Source organism: Emys orbicularis, chromosome 1 (genome assembly GCF_028017835.1).
Source record: "Emys orbicularis isolate rEmyOrb1 chromosome 1, rEmyOrb1.hap1, whole genome shotgun sequence".
NCBI lineage: Eukaryota > Metazoa > Chordata > Testudines > Emydidae > Emys > Emys orbicularis.
Genome location: NC_088683.1, coordinates 235,427,188 through 235,448,384, shown reverse-complemented (window position 1 = coordinate 235,448,384; position 21,197 = coordinate 235,427,188). Strand labels below are relative to the sequence as shown.

General features: G+C 46.3%; 1 protein-coding gene across 1 annotated transcript in view; it reads right to left on the bottom strand.

Moving 5' to 3' along the window:
* Positions 1 to 21,197, bottom strand: part of GPR143 (G protein-coupled receptor 143) — a 45,142-nt gene that overhangs the window by 4,637 nt on the left and 19,308 nt on the right. The window contains exons 7-8 of the mRNA XM_065423762.1: positions 19,015 to 19,132; positions 11,326 to 11,578 (exon numbers count right to left, since the gene is read on the bottom strand). Coding sequence (XP_065279834.1) covers positions 11,326 to 11,578; positions 19,015 to 19,132 — 371 coding nt within the window. The remainder of the gene's footprint in view (positions 1 to 11,325; positions 11,579 to 19,014; positions 19,133 to 21,197) is intronic.

The following is a 21,197-nucleotide window of genomic DNA, read 5'->3' as shown; positions in this document are numbered from 1 at the left end:
TTTCATGGCTAGCATTCTTGTTTTCTAAACATTTGTCACATTCACTTCAGCCTGCAGCTTTGAGACCTTTATGTAGCCTTTTCTCCTTCCTCTCAACCCAGAGTACTTTCACAAGCAGGTCACTTTCCACACTTAAATGTTGGTCCTATTTCCAGCATATATTATACCTTCTCCTAAAAGTAATCATACTATTTCATATGGGTAGAGATGGCACCTATTGTAGCATAGAAGAGTAACAGGCATCTTTTTCCAGTAGCTCTTGTACTCAATACATCTGCATCTTCATCTCTTATTCTAATTCTAGTCTTCTTATGCCTCTTAAACAGGGAGTTAGACTTGGTCTTGCTGAAGGCAGAGTCAAGCCAAAATTGAGCCAAATCACAAGCTGGCTACACACAGATGAAAAAGAAAATACATCCAACAGAGTGTTATGATCACACCGTGATCAGCTGACTCAACTCACTGAGTTTTAGGGCACATCTACACTTGCAAAGTTACAGCACTGGCAGTTACAGCGCCACTCAGAGAGTGCTGAAGGGAAACCGCTGTTGTGTGTTCACATTGACAACTGCCTGCGCAATAGCATATTCACACTTGCGGCACTTGCAGCACTATTGAGAGCGGTGCACTCTGGGCAGCTATCCCACAGAGCACCTTTTTCTCTCTTGTCGCTAAGACTTGTGGGAAGGTGGAAAGGGTTGTGGGGCATCCTGGGTCCTGTCCCAATGCCCCGTGATGCATTGCTTTGCATCCCAGCAATCCCTGTGCTTCCGTCCGCATTTGGCACCATCTTTCAACAGTTTGTGTACTGTGCGCCCTGCCCTGCCTTTTTCGGGCTGCTGGAATGGATCCCGAGCTGTTGACCAGTATGCTGCTTGCACTGACCAACACGTCACGAGTAACAGTGGAGTTATTCCTTAAACTACAAAGTCAAGAGGAGTGTGACGTTGATCTTGCCACGTGTAGTAGTTACAACACAAGGTTGCTTGTGGCATTCATGGAGGTGCTGACCACAGTGGAACGCCGCTTTTGGGCTCGGGAAACAAGCACTGAGTGGTGGGATCACATTGTGATGATGAGCAGTGGCTGCAGAACTTTCGCATGAGGAAAACCACATTCATGGGACTGTGATGAGCTCGCCCCAGCCCTGCAGTGCAAGGACACGAGAATGAGAGTTGCCTTGCTGTTGGAGAAGCGCGTGGCGATTGCACTGTGGAAGCTGGCTACTCCAGATTGCTACCGATCGGTTGCTAACCAATTCGGAGTGGGAAAGTCGACCGTTGGAGTCGTGTTGATGGAAGTGTGCAGGAGCATTAATCGCATCCTACTCCGAAAGACCGTGACTCTGGGCAACGTGCGTGACATTGTGGATGGCTTTGCACAAATGGGCTTCCCTAACTGCAGAGGGGCGATCGATTGCACACACATTCCAATTCTGGCACCAGACCACCTAGCCACCAAGTATATTAATCGCAAGGGGTATTTCTTAATGGTTCTCCAGGTGCTTGTGGATCACTATGGGCGTTTCACAGATTTTAAGGCAGGCTGGTCCGGAAAGGTGCATGACGCACACATCTTTTGGAACACTGGCCTCTTCAAGAAGCCGCAAGAAGATCACTGTAGGGGAAGTCGAAATGCTCATTGTGATCCTAGGAGACTGCACCTACCCCTTAATGCTGTGCCTTATGAAGCCATACATGGGGCAACTTGACAGCAGCAAGGAGCGGTTCAACAACAGGCTGAGCAAGTGCAGAATGACTGTGGAGTGTGCATTTGGCCATTTAAAAGCCCATTGGCGATGCCTTTATGGGAAGCTGGACCTGGACAATGACAATATTCCCATGCTTATAGCCATGTGCTGTACGCCCCATAATATTTGTGAAGGGAAGGGTGAAAGCTTCACTGGACCACAGAGGCTCAGCGCCTGGAGGCTGAGTTTGAACAGCCAGAGACCAGGGCTATTAGAGGGGCACAGCACGGGGCCATAAGGATCAGGGATGCTTTGAGGCAGCAATCTGAAGCTGAAAGCCACTAATATTTGTTGCTATGCTCGGGATTGCAGTGCTTGTAATGCTAGGAGGTGATTGGTGCACATGATGCAAGAAGGGACCTTAACATAATTGTATGTTGCTTTGCAGTGCTCTTTTTGCTTTCACTTAATAAAATAAAGATTGCTTTCAAACAAACACAAACAACAATCAGAGGAGAGAGTCAAATGAAAAAAATCATCAGCAAGGAGGGGGATGGGGGAAGGGAAGGTCTCAAGAGGAGGAGGGGTCCCGGGATGGCTACAGATTTGTGTATGTCCAGGGATCATACCCAACCTTCTCCTTTGGAGTATGTTGCAGTGGGTGCTGGACTTCAGCAGAGCCAAACTGCAGAGGGATGGGTGTTGAGTGCAGTGGGTACTGGGACTCCACACTGCTGGACTGTTAGGGGGAGGAGTGGAATGCTGCGGGTAGTGTGTGGAGCCAGGAGGTTGATAAGAGTGGGTTGGCAGTGTGGGGGGCGCATGGGAAAGAGTTTTGCGACAGAGGCTGCAGGGGAGGGCGGGCGCGGAGCTGCTCTGTTTGAAGAGCTGGTATCACCTGGAGCGTGTCCACTTGGCGCTCCATAACTGTTAAGAGTCGCTCCATGGCTTCTTTCTGGTGTGCCGCGTTCTCCTTTCGGTCCCTCTTCTCGCTGTCCCACCACTCCTTCAATTATTTTTTCTCAGCAGCGGAGTGCATCATAACCTCACGCATAAAGTCCTCCTTAGTTGTTCTTGGATGCTTTCTAATTCTGTGCAGCCGTTCTGCCACTGATAACAAAGAGGGAGCTCTCCCAAGCTCACCTCTGTGAAGTTTAAACGCAACATTTTACAGAAGCAGTATTGTTTGCAACAAAGACAACACTGTTTCAGTGCTTTAAAACACAGACAGTACTCACACACCTGTCACTAACTGGCTGACCCCAGGCAAGCACACATGAGACACAAGAGCCCCAAAATGGGGAGTAGCCACAGGGGCAGGGAAAATCCTGTTCCCGGACCCTGCTGTACACTGGGCACATGGCTCTTGGGGAGAGCCAGCACTGTAGGGGGTCCTAATAATCATTCCTGTCCCCACACTTTCCACAGGAGATGATTATTATGGAAGATATCTCGCTACTGAGGGTGAGCAGGGAATAAAGGGAGAGTCTTCTCCAAGCCTGCGACTTCCACCCTGATGCTTATGCAGCTAGCTTGTGTGAAGCAATGGTCTCCCAACCCGTCAAGGCAAAGTGGCGTGGGAAAGTTACCATTAATGGACAAAACAAAGCAGCTCTGCTGAGGAACCTGTGGCAGCGGATTTCCCAGTATCTCCACGAGAGTTTCCTGGAGATCTCTGAGGCAGATTCCCGTGAAGTGAGGGAATGTATCAACAGCCTGTTCCACTGCTCAAACTAGGCATGAGGTGGGAGACAAGCCTGCTTTCTGCAACCCTCCTGTCCCCAACAACTCGCTTAAGCAACCCTCCTGCCCCCAACAACTCGCTTCAGCAATTCCCAAAATTAGATCCACTTACCAGGGACCTTCTCTCCTGTTTGTGCTTTGCCAAGCTCTGACTGCTGTGACTGGGTAGGCTCCTCCGGGGTAGAAGTGAGTTCCTGACTGCATGCATCTCTGGCCTCTGAGTCATCCTCTGTCTCTGGGTCCCCCTCCCCCTCTTCATCCAAGATTGCCTCCTCCTGGCTCGGTCCACTCTCGACTGGCACACAAGCCAATGAAGTTTCCACAGGGTCTTTTGCAGAGGAGGTAGGGTTGCCACCGAGTATCATGTCCAGCTCTTTGTAGAACCGGCAGCTCATGGGCGCAGCATCGGAGCGGTGGTTTGCCTCCCATGACTTGTGGTAGGCATTCCACAGCTCCTTCACTTTGACCCTGCACTGCAATGTGTCCCGGTCATGGCCCCCTTTCAGGGTCAAAGTGCATCTAGAAATCTGTCCGTAGGTATCATAATTCCGATGGCTGGAGCACAGCTGGGACTGCACTGCTTCCTCCCCCCAAATGTCGATGAGGTCCAGCAGCTCAGCATTGCTCCAAACAGGGAATTGCCTGGTGCGTGGAGCAGGCATGGCCACCTGGAAAGATGCGCTGAGACCGCTGCATGCATCACCAAGCAAACAGGAAGGGGACTTTCAAATTTGCAAAGGAATGTATGGGGTGGGGCTAGCAGTTGGTCACCTGAAGGCAGGGTGGTACAGTTCAAACCCCGATGACCAGAGAGGTGAGAACAGGCATTGTGGGACACTTCCTGGAGGCCAATCGCAGCACTGTAATCACCACGGTGTCTACACTGGCACCGCAGTGCTGTAGCCCTGGCGCAGAAAGCTCTAGCACTGCATCTGCGCAGTTTCTGTGTACACCTTGGGAGTTACAGCGCTCAAAGCTGCTTTACTGCGCACAAACTTGCCAGTGTAGACGGGGCCTTAATGTCTTAGCTGTTGCTTAGCACATAGTAACTTGAAGACACACAGTGACGTGCAAATCAAATCAGTTTTGTTTCATTACCAATTGATTCATTCATGATGGAGAAGTACAGAATAAATTTTCTATCTTCTCAGAGTACAGAAACCTGGCCCAATTCCTAGGACTCCAAACATTGAAGAAGTTCAGATCAGGATCCAGATCTGAGCTTTGTAGCTTGGGTCCATCGCTACCTCCAAATAATAAATGTGTTTGTGTTAATTTTCTGCAGTATTAATTAGAAACACATGCTTTTCTTCACTTGAATTACCACACTTTTGTTCTTGCTGCAGTTTCTATTGTATTTTGTTTGACCAAATTTCACAGGGCTCTCTCTATCTGTGTTTTGGTGATCTCATGCATTCCATCTGCCTTTGAACACTAATGATGCTATCAGATGTGAAATGTCCTCTAAGGGGCTTCATTTGAACAACAAAGAAAAAAAGTCTTAACACTTGTTGCTCCCTACTTGCAGTTGATCTTCTGTGTCAATTTACCAAACAGCAAGTCTCCTAGCAATGACAGGTTTAAACATGCCTGACAGGGGGCATGGTTAGGATTAAGGCTAGGAAAACATTCTAAACCAGGTGACTGCTGTGGGTCTTGATGATGTTACAGTGTTTTTCTTTGTAGTTAAGAGTCTGATCTTTCTAGGGGTCCTTCCAATCTCTACAGTACCAGCATGCAGGCAGGTGGGGCTAGGGCCGGGGATCAGTTAGTTTCACAGTGGAGATTGTTTGTTTGTTTTTTAATGTAAACTCAGTCAATCTGTGAATTTTCTCATGTCTCAGAGCTCCTGCTGAAGGAGTCTTTTGAAAATGTGACCCACAGACACTCGAATGAGTGCAGCTTTCTTTCTGTGTAAACAGAAATGTGTGTGATCCATACCTACAGAGTTTGGGAGTTATATGTTTATACAACTGGCAACATTCTAGGGGTGCAGTAATTGGGAGACAAAATAACCAAATGCCTCCAGGGGTTTGACAGTACTCAACAGCAAACCTAGTGCTTCCCCAACAATCATCCTGTACATATATGTGTATATAGTCATGCTCTTTAACAGGTGAGTGACCAAACCACCATCTGGATTCATCCGGACTTTCCCAACATGAGGTTACCTTATCCACCCTTTGCCCTAGGCATCCCCATGTGTAACTGCTGTATATCTGATCTTGATAAACCCTTCCCTTGTCAAGGTCAACTGAATCTTGGAAGATGACGCCCCTCTCCTCACATACATATTATGCTGCCTTCAGGAGTACTTGTTGTATGGCAGAAGAAGTAGGCATCCTAGACCAAAGCCGTGCTAAGCCTTTTAGATTCTAATGCCTCTTCAGTATATATAATCAGGGAGATCAGAGGAAGGATTTAGTTAGAGATGTACAGAACACTTAAACATTTGACAGCTACGGGAACCTCAAATGTGTAGCTTTGGTGTGCAAGAACTGTACCTCTTCGCATTTCAGCCATGCAATTAGCATGAACATCTGCCCAGATTGAATACTAATTAAATGTATAAAACTGGCTGGGCAAAATGTAGCCCCACTCTATTCCGATGGATAAATTCAGGCTGGTCTGGAAAAATTTATCCTATGGTAGCAGGGGATAAGACACACTGTGTTCCTGACAGTTCACATTTTATTGTTATAATTAACACAACCTAAAACCAAATGTCAAGTTTGTGCAGAGAACATATATTGTGTGTTTGTGTTTAACAATCCAGCTTCTTACTGTCGTATAGCTTTTGGAACATACTTAGTTTAATCACCTACCACTATGCACAAATACTCATATCATGAGGATTCCATTGCATTAATGGTTTTATTCAAAATTATGTTCTAGCTTTGTTATATTATTTATATATTTTACAATGTTATTTCTTCCAGTGTTCATTTAGCTGGGCTTTGTTATGCGCTGGTGTGTGCAAAATATGATCATGTACAATTAATAATGGGTATGTCCCTAACCCATGTTATCTGAGCTGAATGTAACTTGCTGGACAATTGTTTTGAATGTATAAGTGCTCAGTAATTCTGCCCATGACCCGATCACCATCTCACATCTACCTTTCAGCTGTGAGTCACGGACACCTCACTGTCCCAGAGAAAAGTGTGGACTGGCCAGTAAACTGTAGATATTACTATTAATTAGAGCCCAGACTGTCCTGCCCCGACATGGTCTAAGGCAGAAGCCACATCTCATGTATGTTCCACAAGACCCTGACTCAGGCTACTGTCCTACTGTGGATTGGATTCTGTCTCCACTCTCCCTGAGCCACCTTCCCAATACTAATTTGAGACCGAACACTCTAGACATAGGCTAGCAATAAATATTTCCACATTCAACCTGAAAAGACTCCCAGTATGCTCCCAAATTGAGCTTGAGATAACCCCCTACCCGATATAGGCTGGCTGTGTGATTTACCATCATAAAATCCGAGACCATACAACTGTAATTCATCTACAAAATGGGGAAGACAATTCTTTATCATGTGATAACTAGTAGGGGGTCTCCTACCCACTGAGAGTGGATAAGCAGAGTTCAGGTTGGTGTTGAAACATAGCTGTATTTCCTGACTTGCTGGGAGGTAGGTGTTTTACACTACTGGTCCCACATTCTAGCTTCCTGACTTTCAAACATTTGTTGTTAATGTTACCTTTGAATTTCCTTCTAACTACATGTGACGTTGTGCAGTCTATATGGTTTTATAAAAACTTGATAAGTCAATATAATGTAACTGGGATAGTTTTAGAGAAAATACGGTAATAAATGAATGTAACGTAATTGGGATATGCTTCATGCAAAAGGTCTCTTGTAAGGTATCATTACAAAGCTTATAATCTACTGAGTATGATCATCTGATTTGTATAAATGTACCACTCTTGTATCTAAAACTAGAAATATAAAATGTAACTCTGGGGGCCTATTGTAATTATGTGAAGTGTGGGCCATTAATGATGGTTTGGAATCTTGATGACTCCCATTGTCTGCAGATGGCTGTTTACCTGTGAGTCTCCCTGTATATGTGTGTGCTGGCAAGTGAGTAATGAAGTCTTGCAGTGACATGTGATCATGTCACCTGAACTGGAATCCATCTTTAACCTGGTGCTTTTCCAGTGAGCGGGGGTGGAAACCCAGAGGGACAAAGGGTTCCCGCCTTATGCAAAAGATATATAAAGGGGTGGAACAGAAGAGAGAGGGAGAGGAGCCATCATGAAGAATCCCCTAGCTACCACCTGAGCTGGAACAAGAGCTGTACCAGGGGAAAGAATTGTGCCCAGGCCTGGAAGGTGTCCAGTCTGAGAAAAAGCTTACTGAAGCATCTCTGAGGGTGAGATTATCTGTATTTAGTTTGATTAGACATAGATTTGTGCATTTTATTTTATTTTGCTAGGTGACTTACTTTGTTCTGTCTGTTACTACTTGGAACCACTTAAATCCTACTGTCTGTATTTAATAAAATCACTTTTTATTTAGTAATTTACTCAGAGTGTGTATTAATACCTGAGGGAGCAAACAACTGTGCATATCTCTCTATCAGTGTTATAGAGGGCGAACAATTTATGAGTTTGCCCTGCATAAGTTTTATACAGGGTAAAACGGATTTATTTGGGTTTAGACCCCATTGGGAGTTGGGCATCTGAGTGCTAAAGACAAGCACATTTCTATGAGCTGTTTTCAGGTAAACTTGCAGCTTGTCACTGGGACAAGTGATTCAGACCCTGGGTTTGTGTCTGGAACCAGACGGAAGTGGCTGGTTCAGCAAGACAGGGTGCTGGAGTCCTGAGCTGGCAGGGAAAACAGAAGCAGGGGTAGTCTTGGCACATCAGGTGGCAGCTCCCAAGGGGGTTTCTGTGATCCAACCCGTCACACTACATATTTTTAATAGCTACAACGATCTATTGTTTTACATGAATAGTTATGCCTTTCCAAACGTAAGTGTATCTTACTGAAGACTTTCTTCTTCTAAATACGTAAATCAAATACCTGCAGAAGGCTAAGGTAAGTTAATGCAACACTTTGCTTGTAACGAACTGATCTGGTGCATGGTAAGGGAAGGAGAGCTATTTTTTTATGGTCTGCTTGTGTAACCCACACACCTTCTGGGTGTGATGTTCTGTCCCATCTAGTGGCACCAAGACCACTTAGAGAGAGTTAAATGAGTTTGCTCTACAGCCTTAGCCAACAGCTAGTTGGCTTTTAGCTCATGCAGTAGAGGCTCATGCACTAAGCTCCAGAGATCTCCGGTTCGATGCCAATGACCGGGGTCTGTCGGTGTTACACATGCAGTAAAATTGAATATTGACTGGGTACAAATGTGCAGGACACACAGTTACCCTTCCATTTTTGAACAAAGGAGGAATAGCTCAAGTACACATGCCACAGGAATTGAGGGAGTGGTAACACTTTCCTCACCATTAAGTTTCTTTTTAAATTAAAAATCACTGTTGCTTTACCCCCAGCATACAGTATATGTATGTCACAAGGCACCAAAATTAGCCTAGTCATGGAAGCCAGTGTTGTCAGAGCAACAAGAGGCTTTCATGAAAGGTTTGGGTTTGGTTGTCTAATGATAATATCCTGCACAGACTGGTAATGTGTTAAAGCACCGCTCAGCTCTCAAGTCTGATTTTGAAAAACTTTTTGGGGCAGATTATGGCCAGCTTTTTGTGGATGAAGGAAGTGGGAGGGCGAGAGAGTAACAGGATCTTGCACAGGTGTTAACCACATTGTAAGTGGGGAGCAGAGCCATTGTTCTTTGCTCAGGGTCAGCAGTGGCACTAGTCTCCCCAAATGGGGTACAGCCAGGCTGCGGAGTACAAGGGGAAGGGACTGTGAAGTGGTCATTTTCCCCTTTCAGATGTGCTCGGCAACTTTGATGCACTGGAGCAGAAGAAGGAATGCTGGATTAGTTAACCAGACTTCTAGGGCTTCTCACTACAAACTGTCACCTTGCAAATCCATCCTCAGCACATGGCTGTGCCTTTGAAGGCATGATCCGTTTGTTTATTTTAAGGGTTTGTGCTGCTGCCCACGACAGTAGCATCTGAGAGAAGATTAACAACAATTCTCTCTACCTGTAATAGTCTTGTTTTCTTTCTGCTCCTAAAAATTACTTGCACTTAAATGAAAACAGGATCTTTATTTTGTAAAGATCCATTTAAATCTGCTCCAGAAATCTTCATCCGCTGTCTGTGACATCACTATTAGCGTCAGTGGAAATGACCAGTTTTACAAACAAAGGATAAGAACTTCTGGAGCAGAGGAAATTAATTCTTACAAAATAAAATATCCTGTTACATGCAAATGGCCCTAGTAACCAACCAACCAACCAACCAAAAGAAAAGGTGTGGGGGTGGGGAGAAAAAAAGATAGACATGATTGTTTTTAAAGACTGTGATTTTAAAGGTTTTCTACAAAGCAACTGCAGCTCTTTAAAGATCAGTCCCAGCATTTATCAATTTACTGTATCACCTTTTTATTGATTATAGTAAGATCAATTGTTTTTTTAGCTCCAACTGCACCTGGTTCTCTGACCTTCCTGGAACTCTGAGCAGTATGGCTGTTATCATTCTACTCTTTAATTTAAAAAAAGTTACACAGGGTTTCCATGGGATTTGACAATCTATTTATGCTTAAACATGGTTGTACCAGAACCAGTTATAACACAGTTTGGACAGCCAGTACAAAATTGTTTGAATTGACTTAAAGATTTGTTCTAACCTATGCCAGGACTAGCATGTTTTTTAAAACTGGTGATCAGTTTGGGCTGGTCAGTATAGGCTTGTCAAACCACACTGTAACCTAGGTTACCCTTGTTTCAACCATGCATAAGCACTGTAGACTGAGCCCCAATTGCTAGTTAACGATCATCCTGTTTTAACAAGTATTTGGTCACAGGTGCTTAGACGCCACAGTGCTGAGCACAGTAATTAGGGAAGGAAATAAATATTGTTGTTTGAATTCCCTTGAGTTCAGTAAACCAGGATATAAAATAGAACACTCCTCAGAGAAAGGACTGCACGTTACATTTCACTGTCTTTTGATGGGATTTAGGCACCAAAGTCATTTAGATGACTGAAAATTATACCCTGCATCCCTTAATGGTATAAATACCAGACTGCACTGTACTAAAAGACTATATTCCTATTAATTGCAACCGCATTTAGATAAAAGCACACTTAAATATCCCACTAAAATTCAAATGGGCAGGGTAAAAGAAGAGTTATTAAGCAGGGTTCTATATGCAAACAATGCAAATCCATATCTGTGTCACAGTTGTGTCTTTCCAACATTTGACCATTGTTTTAAGGATGACAATTTTGCATCCCTACCATCCTAGCGATAGAATTCCAGATATAGAGCTGCACCTCTGGAAAGTCAGGCAAGGGGCCAGAGTTAGAAAAACCCAACACAATAGTAATTTGTTTATTAAACAAAAGAATATTCTGCTGAAGTACAGGTTGCAAGAGAGGTTAAAACAAAAATATACAAAAAGAAATCAATGAGGTTAATTAAGAAACACTGAGCTTCAAAGAGACTGTTCCAACATAATGGAAAGCAATCAGGCATTCATCAAACAGTATCATCTTCTCCCACACTCCCTACAAGAGGACTGAAGACATAAGTTATCATTTATGCCTCCAGGAAATATATAGGATGTGACAGATGACAAGGCCCCAACCAAGCCCTGGAGCAAATAATGATGCACTCCATGCAGTGGTTAATCAAGGGCCATGGCAATGGGAGAGGTAACATTAAGCTTTATGCAGATGCAAACTACCAGCCCTGGTAGATAGGAGAGTTTCTGGATAACCTGTCATCATTGGTAGTGTTACCTTCAGACAGCATGCTTAAGGCCTCGTCGGTCTGCTGGCTGCTGGCTGCCGTTGTCTTCTTCGAGTCGTGGATGTTGCTTTGGTAGTTCACAGAGGAGCCAATGGCAGAAGGGTAGCCATTGTCAGCAACAGCTGATGTGGACATTGATTCCCACGGTATTTCTCTCTTTTGCCACTTCAGGTTCAGTTTCCACCCAGTCCAGCCATAAAAAGTGAGCGTGAAGAGAAAGCCTTGCATTGGATTCAGCACTCCCTGGAAGAGACAAGAAAGGAGAATTGCGATGGGAATTAAAATCAACAGAGTGGTGAATTTCAAGTACAGTGAAACCATTCCTGTGCATTAAGGCTACATCTACGCGGCAAAAAAAAATTAACGACACCAAGTCTCAAAGCCTGGGTCAGCTGATTTGGGCTCGCAGGGCTGCGGGCAATACAATTGCAGCATAGACATTAGGGACCAGGCCAGAGCCTGGGTTCTGAGCCCAAATGTCTACACTGCAATTGTATAGCCCCATAGCCCAAACCCCACAAGCCCAAGTCAGCTGGCCACGGGTCTTTTATTGCAGTGTAGACATACAGACTTTCTTCACAGTGAACAATTGCTGCCTTGAGAGATAATGTAAAACTCACCCATCTGCATCCAGATGAAAGTACATGTTATGTTTCTTCGGCCTGGTCTACACTACACCTTTAATTCGGATTTAGTGGCTTTAATTCGAATTAACTCTGGAACCGTCCACACAACGAAGCCATTTAATTCGAATTAAAGGGCCCTTTAATTCGATTTCTGTACTCCACCCCGACGAGCGGAGTAGCGCCAAAATCGAATTTGTCAATTCGAATTAGCGTTAGTGTGGCCGCAATTCGATGTTATTGGCCTCCAGGAGCTATCCCACAGTGCACCATTGTGACCGCTCTGGCCAGCAATCTGAACTCGCATGCACTGGCCAGGTGGACAGGAAAAGCCCCGGGAACATTTGAATTTCATTTCCTGTTTGCACAGCGTGGAGAGCACAGGTGACCACAGAGAGCTCATCAGCACAGGTAACCATGCAGGCTGATAATCGAAAAAGAGCACCAGCATGGACCGTACAGGAGGTACTGGATTTGATCTCTATATGGGGAGAGGATTCAGTGCTAGCTGAACTGCGTTCGAAAAGACGAAATGCCAAAACTTATGAAAAAATTTCCAAGGGCATGATGGAGAGAGGCCACAATAGGGACACAGATCAGTGCCGCGTGAAAGTCAAGGAGCTCAGACAAGCCTATCAAAAAGCAAAGGAGGCAAACGGTCGCTCCGGGTCAGAGCCGCGGACATGCCGCTTCTACGCTGAGCTAAATGCATTTCTAGGGGGGGCCGCCACCACTACCCCACCTCTGACTGTGGATTCCGAGCTGGGGATAATCTCATCAGGGACACCTGATGATTCCGCGGAAGGGGAAGAGGAGGAGGAGGAGGAGGACGAGCTGGCAGAGAGCACCCAGCTCTCCGTTCTCCCCAACAGCCAGGAACTGTTTCTCACCCTGACTGAAGTACCCTCCCAAGCCTCCCAAGCCAGCACCCAAGACCATGACCCCATGGAAGGGACCTCAGGTGAGTTTACCTTTTAAAATATAAAACATGGTTTAAAAGCAAGCATTTTTAATGATTAATTTGCCCTGAGCACTTGGGATGCATTCGCAGCCAGTACAGCTACTGGAAAAGTCTGTTAACATGTCTGGGGATGGAGCGGAAATCCTCCAGGGACATCTCCATGAAGCTCTCCTGGAGGTACTCCAAAAGCCTTGCCACAAGGTTTCTGGGCAGTGCAGCCTTATTCCGTCCTCCATGGTAGGACACTTGACCACGCCATGCTAGTAGCAAGTAATCTGGTATCATTGCCTGACAGAGCCTGGCAGCGTATGGTCCCGGTGTTTGCTGGCATTCAAGCAACATCCGTTCTTTATCTTGCTGTGTAATCCTCAGGAGAGTGATATCGCTTAGGGTAACCTGGTTGAAATAAGGGAATTTAATTAAGGGGACTGAGGTGGCCGTTCCTACTGGGCTGTTTGCCTGTGGCTGAAAAGAAATCCTTCCCTGCATTTAGCCAAGTGCAAGGGGGGGGGGAGGATTGGCCCAGAGCTTTTCGCGTTTTGCTAGCAGGGATCTTCCCTGATACCAGCCAGGCGGTGGGGGGAGGGATAAAGCACTCATCCCAGAGAATTCATGGCGGGTGGGGGGGGGGGGGTGTTAGTTTGGTTCCTGCAGGGATCTTCCCTGATACCAGCCACGCGGTGGGGGGAGGGATAAAGCACTCATCCCAGAGAATTCATGGCGGGTGGGGGGTGGTGGTGTTAGTTTGGTTCCTGCAGGGATCTTCCCTGATACCAGCCACGCGGTGGGGGGAGGGATAAAGCACTCATCCCAGAGAATTCATGGCGGGTGGGGGGGGGTGTTAGTTTGGTTCCTGCAGGGATCTTCCCTGATACCAGCCACGCGGTGGGGGGAGGGATAAAGCACTCATCCCAGAGAATTCATGGCGGGTGGGGGGGGGGTGTTAGTTTGGTTCCTGCAGGGATCTTCCCTGATACCAGCCAGGCGGTGGGGGGAGGGATAAAGCACTCATCCCAGAGAATTGGATGGGGGGGGGGTGTTAACCTTCAGCAGCAGAAAACAAGCTAACAGGAAAACTGCAGCACAACGGGCTTTGCTTGGTATGTGGGAAAGCAGGGCGCAGAAGCCTAAAGACAGTGGCTTACCATGGCAGCATGCAAGGTGAATTCTGTTTCCCCGACCTGCGTCTGTGATCTCTAGCAGCAAAGCCACAGGCACTCAATATTAAGAGGCAAAATGCGACCTTGCACAGAAATCACATGTGCTATGTAATGTGAATAGTATACACCGTGAAAGAGTATAAGCATTGTTCTGAAAGATGTATCTTTTAAAAAAATTCTCTCCTTTTTTCACTCCCTCCAGCAGGTGCAAATGTTTCAAGCCTCCCTCCTCCTTCCCGAAGGCTATCCCAGATAAGGCGTCGTAAAAAAAAAACGAGAGAAGAGATGTTTTCCGAAATCATGCAATCCACCAGGAATGAAAGAGCTCATCTGAATGAGTGGAAGGAGACGGTTTGCAAGTATAGGAAAGAAGCCAGTGACCGTGAGGACAGGAGGGACCAACGTGAGGACATGAGGGACCAACGTGAGGACAGGAGGGACCAACGTGAGGAGAGGAGAGACGCTCGAGATGAGAGGTGGCGGCAGGAAGATCAGAGGAGTCGGGAAGCAACGCTGGGGCTGCTGCGTGAGCAAACAGACATGCTCCGGCGTCTGGTGGAGCTTCAGGAACGGCTGCTGGAGAACCGAGTGCCGCTACAGCCCCTGTATAACCCCCCTACCTCCTCACCATGTTCCATAGCCTCCACACCCAGACGTGTAAGAACACGGGAGGGGAGGCTCCGTACACCCTCCCATTCCACCCCAGTGGACAGCCCAAGCAAAAGGCTGCCATTTTTTTAACCTTTTTTTACTGGGCTTTTCCTTCCCGCAGATCCTCCTCCCAAACCCCACTCAGGTTCTGTGCCGCTACAGCCCCTGTATAACCCCCCTACCTCCTCACCATTTTCCATAGCCTCCACACCCAGATGTGTAAGAACACGGGGGGGGGGGAGGCTCCGTACACCCTCCCATTCCACCCCAGTGGACAGCCCAAGCAAAAGGCTGCCATTTTCTTAACCTTTTTTTACTGGGCTTTTCCTTCCCGCTGATCCTCCTCCCAAACCCCACTCAGGTTCTCTCCCTCTTTTTATAATCAATTCATAAAGAATAAATGATTTTTAAACAATGGTGACTTTATTTCCTTTGAAAGCAAGCTGGGGGAAGGGGGAGGGTGGGTTCCTTACAGAGAATGAGTCAATAAAGGGGGCGGGTTTTCAGGAAGGATAAACAAACATAAATTTCACACTGTAGCCTGGCCAGTCATGAAACTGGTTTTCAAAGCTTCCCTAATGCGCAGCGCTTCATCGTGTGCTCTTCTAATCGCCCTGGTGTCTGGCTGCGAGTAATCAGCAGCCAGGCGATTTGCCTCAGCCTCCCACCCTGCCATAAAGGTCTCCCCCTTGCTCTCACAGAGATTGTGAAGCACACAGCAAGCAGTAATAACAATGGGGATATTGGTTTGGCTGAGGTCTGAGCGAGTCAATAAGGATCGCCAGCGACCTTTTAAACGGCCAAATGCACATTCTACCACCATTCTGCACTTGCTCAGCCTGTAGTTGAACAACTCCTGACTCCTGTCCAGGCTGCCTGTGTATGGCTTCATGAGCCATGGCATTAAGGGGTAGGCTGGGTCCCCAAGAATAACAATTGGCATTTCAACATCCCCCACGGTTATTTTCTGGTCCGGAAAGTAAGTCCCTTGCTGCAGCCGTTTAAACAGATTGGTGTTCCTGAAGACGCGAGCGTCATGAACCCTTCCCGGCCAGCCCACATGGATGTTGGTGAAACGTCCCTTGTGATCCACAAGTGCTTGCAGCACCATTGAGAAGTACCCCTTGCGGTTTATGTACTGGGTACCCTGGTGCTCCGGTGCCAAGATAGGAATATGGGTTCCATCTATTGCCCCACCACAGTTAGGGAATCCCATTGCAGCAAAGCCATCCACTATGACCTGCACATTTCCCAGAGTCACTACCTTTCGTAGCAGCACCTCCGTGATTGCTTTGGCTACTTGCATCACAGCAGCCCCCACAGTAGATTTGCCCACTCCAAATTGATTCCCGACTGACCGGTAGCTGTCTGGCGTTGCAAGCTTCCACAGGGCTATCGCCACTCGCTTCTCAACTGTGAGGGCTGCTCTCATCTTGGTATTCTGGCGCTTCAGGGCAGGGGAAAGCAAGTCACAAAGTTCCATGAAAGTGCCCTTACGCATGCGAAAGTTTCTCAGCCACTGGGAATCGTCCCACACCTGCAACACTATGCGGTCCCACCAGTCTGTGCTTGTTTCCCGGGCCCAGAATCGGCGTTCAAAGCCTATAACCTGGCCCATTAACATCATAATCTCCAAAGCACCGGGGCCCGCGGTCTCAGAGAATTCTGTGTCCGTGTCCATGTCCTCATCACGCTGGTCGCTGCGCTGCAATCGCCGCCTCCTCCTCCTCCTCGCCTCTTGTTTCTGGTCCTGTGTAAGCATAAACTCCACGAGAAAGCGCGAGGTGTTTATAATGTTCAAGACTGCGTTCTGGAGCACAACGGGATCCATGCTTGATGCAGAATGGAGTCTGCAGAGTTCACTCAGGAAAAAAGGCGCGAAATGGTTGTCTGCCGTTGCTTTCAGGGAGGGAGGGGGAGGCTGTACCCAGAACTACCTGCGACAATGTTTTTTGCCCCATCATGCACTGGGGTCTCAACCCAGAATTCCAAGGGGGGTGGAGACTGCGGGAACTATGGGATAGCTATGTAAAAGCTACCCACAATGCAACGCTCTGGAAATCGATGCTACTATGGTAGCTTGGACGCAAACCACCGAATTAATGGTGCCTAGTGTGGCCGAATACATTCGAATTTACAAAATCGGTTTCCTAAATTCGAATTATATAAATTCGAATTAATCCTGTAGTGTAGACATACCCTTCTAGCCACAAGCAAATCCAGGGAAGCAACCAAAGCCCTTGTTCTGGTACACAATAACTCTGAGAACACAAGGGGTCAAATGCTTGCCTGGTTTGACTTCAGCTACTCAATGGAGTTGTATCAGGGATAAATATGGCCCTCACTGTGCTTTAACAGTCTCCACTGTGTCTTATGAATTTTATTTTGCATGAGCAATTTTTCAGTGAAAGCAGAGCCAAACATACTGAGAGCAGCCACTCACAGATAACCAAGTTCTTAAACAGTGATCAATCAGTTTGTAACTGCTGCTGACTCATGAACAAGTCCATCTTGGTTGGATTAAAAAACTGGGCAGCTGAGACAGTCTCTCAAAAATCACCTCTGTCCCCACTTCCTTGGATATTTGGCAAGTAAATGCTTCGGATGTTTCTATTTTTCTCGTGGGAAATCAGCACTTTATTTTCATAGCCAGCTTACAAACAGTTCAATTCCTAGACTTGACCTCTTGCCCTCCAGGCCAGCAAGAGCTGAGAGCTGTGTCACGTGAGTGTGTTCAGCCCTTGGGAGAGAAGGGGGCACCATGTGAGAGGCATCACTTAACCCTTTAATACAGGATGAAACCTGGAAACGGAGAGGTAGGTACTTGGGGGTGCCTGATTGCTTGTCAGAGGGTAGCAGGGTGTGCTGGGGGAGTGGGAAGAGGAGTAATTTATCCCTTGTAACACTAATGTAGGATAAAATCTGGAAAGAGAGAATTAGGTATGCAGAGATGGAGGTGTCAGGGTATCGTGTGTGTTCTGGGAATGGGGGAATATTCCATGCACAGGAGGTGTACATTCATCCATAATACTTCAGGCCAGATTAGCCAGGCTCGGCTGCAAAAATTGAAAGGTTAATACTGATGCTCTACTGACTGGTAGATTTAGAAACAATGTTTGTAAAGAAGCCCCGGCGAGTCCTCTCTGGGCAGAGGGCTGTAGCCAAGGTGCACATACAAAAATAGAGGAGACCGTTTTAAGAGAAGAAAAATTGGTGGTAACATGGGTTAAACTTGCAAGAGAAGCAGTGGATTCTCCAGCTCTTGACATCTTCACATCAAGACTGGATGCCTTTCTGGAAGATATGCTTTGGCCAAACAAATTATTGGGCCCAGTACATGGATAACTGGGTGAAATGTAATGGTCTGTGATACACAGGAGGTCAGACTAGATGATCGAATGGGCCCTTTTGGCCTCAAATTCTATAAATCTCTATAAGTTTCCCAGAAAGTGGGAAGGGAGGGAATTATTCACATCTAGAGCTATGCCATAACTCCGACTAAAAGAGTTTTAGTGCCTTTCATGTGTTTAATGTTCACTTAATTAAAACTCTCATCCAAATATACCCTTGACCCTCCTCTAGAAAATTTTTCTGTCATTTCAAAAAGAAAAACAAAGAGCGTGTTTTTACTAAGAGGCTTTGCAGATGTTTAAGATCTCCCCAAAGAAGCTACCTGCATCATCAGCTCCAGAATATCCTCTTTTGACTATTCCAGGAACATTACGCTTATGGGGTGATAGGGAAATTACAGTCCCGTAATGGTCCAAAATACTTTAGTAGTGTTCCTACAGTATTTTGGATCATTGCTCTGAAAGACCAATATATTTTTCTCTCTGTATATACAGATGTTTTCTACATAGCAGCTTTAAAGAGCAAAGAAAATGATCTTAGTTACAAATACAGGCTGAAATTGTTAGTAAGCACCCAAGTTGTTAGCCTGTATTCAGGAATCACTGGTGAAAACTCTGTAGTCTGTTATTAAGGAAGACACAGTAGATGATCATAACGGTCCTTTCTGGTCTTTAAAATGAATGAATCACCTTGACTTCAGTAGGGATGCACAGAGGGTCAGTCAGGGCAAAATTTATCCCTTAGTTCTTCTTTCAGAGTTTCATATGAAGAATAATTCCTGTAATTTTGAAAATGTTCTCCCATTTTTTTTTTTTTTTTTTTGGTATCGAGGGGAGATTATATTTTGAAAGAAATAAACACTCATTACATTGGTGCTGCTGCTTGTCATACAGAAGCTACTTCCAAGACTAATAAAAATCATGGTTGACCTACCATTATAATCCATGTGATCAATGCAGCATTTCTAACATTTTTCAGGGGGCTTCCATTGATATCTGGCTGCATTTCAAGGTAGAACAACAGGCTCTCATTGATGATGTTCGGTAACCAGCTGTTGCAGGGATAAAGAGGATGAAAAGAAAAAGACAGATTTGTTTGTATATACAGTGGTTTTGTTACCAAAGCGTAATTGTGGTGATTGTTGGCAGGGAGATGGAGAAGTCTGTTTTTTAAAGCTTGTAGCCAACAATATGAAGGAGCAGCAGGTTTGGGAGAATATGATCAGGAAACAAAATCCCTTTCCTAACGCAGCCTGAGACAAAGAAATAGACATAACCAAACGGAATGAAATCCTAGCATTCCAGCCTGCTGAAGGCTGATAAAATGCAGAATTAAATCAAGTTGATTAGAAAACACAAGACTAGAATGTACTACAGTCTACAATGGGGAATGTCATCATCAGCACCTTCTTATATTTGCAGCCTGTGACGTGGTGTACCAGGCATTTGCTGCTTCTTGCCAGAGGCCTCACTGCCTTAACAAACCCTGCAGAAGAAGGTGCCTTGCCAGAAGGGAAGGACATTGATTTCAGACATTTATGGATTGCCTAGAGCAGTGTTTCCCAAACTTGGGATGCCGCTTGTGTAGGGAAAGCCCCTGGCGGGCCGGGCCGGTTTATTTACCTGCCCCGTTCGCAGGTCCGGCCGATCGTGGCTCCCACTGGCCGCGGTTCGGTGCTCCAGGCCAATGGGGCTGCGGGAAGCGGCACGGGCCGAGGGACGTACTGGCTGCCACTTCCAGCAGCTCCCATTGGCCTGGAGCAGCGAACCGCAGCTAGTGGGAGCTGCGATCAGCCGGACCTGCAGATGCGGCAGGTAAAGAAACCGGCCCGGCCCGCCAGGGGCTTTCCCTAAACAAGCAGAGTCCCAAGTTTGGGAAACACTGGCCTAGAGAGGTCTCCCATGATCAGCTACAGGCAAAACCAGAGAGAGTTGGTTCTCCGGCACCTACCAGGACCGGGAGCAGGTAGAGGCCAATCAGGGCCCAGCAGGCCAGATAATAAGCAGTGGCTGTACCTACTACAGGCCAATTCTGGGTGAAGCCAGGAAAGGGAAAGAAGGCTTTTCCTGCCGTAACCCAAGTAACCTGGCCCAGTCAGAGGCCCAACCTTGACAGTGTTGGGTATCTATGAAGGGTTAGTGTTTATATTGTGGGCTTTAATGCCCAGGTGGCTATTTTGAGTTAAGATTTAATTTGTGTTCTGTTAACCCTGGAAGGGGACTGGACTGAAACCTGACCTGGCCAGAGGAGCTGGCCACTGGGCCATGGAGGCAGCTGACCATTGGAGACCTGGGACAACAAGGGGTGCTAGAGAGGAAAAGTCCCTGCGACACTATGTCCTGACACTAGGGGGGACTCTAGTATCAAGGGCACATTATAATACGGCATATAAATAGAGTTGCAATGTTCATGCATACACTAAATATATATAGCATTGCTACATTGCTGCACATCATTCCCTAAACAACCACGAACTCTGAAATTGCCATAACGTATCAATAGTTCTTACCAATAAGGGCAGCTCATGGTCTGATAGCAAACATCAAGTTAAATGAATCAATAATCTTCAGCGCCAAAGAGAGGGTATGTCAGAAAGCCCAGGTTTTAGCCCCAGTGAACAGACTTTAGTGCAGTTTCTCTGTATTTCTCCTGCATAGTCAAATGGGTCATTCCCATTCTATGTGAAAACCTCATGTTTTTCTCCCTCCACCTTGCTCCCCTCACACTTCTTCCCTGCTCCATTCCCCCCAACCAGTCCACTTTAACAAGCTACTCCCACGCATGACCTAAGGCAAGCCACATCCCCTCTTTGACACTGTTTCCTTTCCTACCCTATTTCTGTCTTCTAGGTTTAGACAGCAAGTTCTTCATGACAGGGACCATCTGTTGCTATGTGTTTGTATGGTGCCTTGCATGATGGTCCCCCAGTCTCATCTCAAATGTGCTCGTGTAATACAAATAGCAAATAATAATTTCTTCCTCCGAAAGGATCCTCTATTTTTGTTCAGCAGTTTGTGTTGAGCAGTCAACACCTGTCACTCCCAGTAGTACTCCAGAATCTTTTGTACTAGCTGCAACATGCTTTATAACAGGGGTAGGCAACCTATGGCACGCGT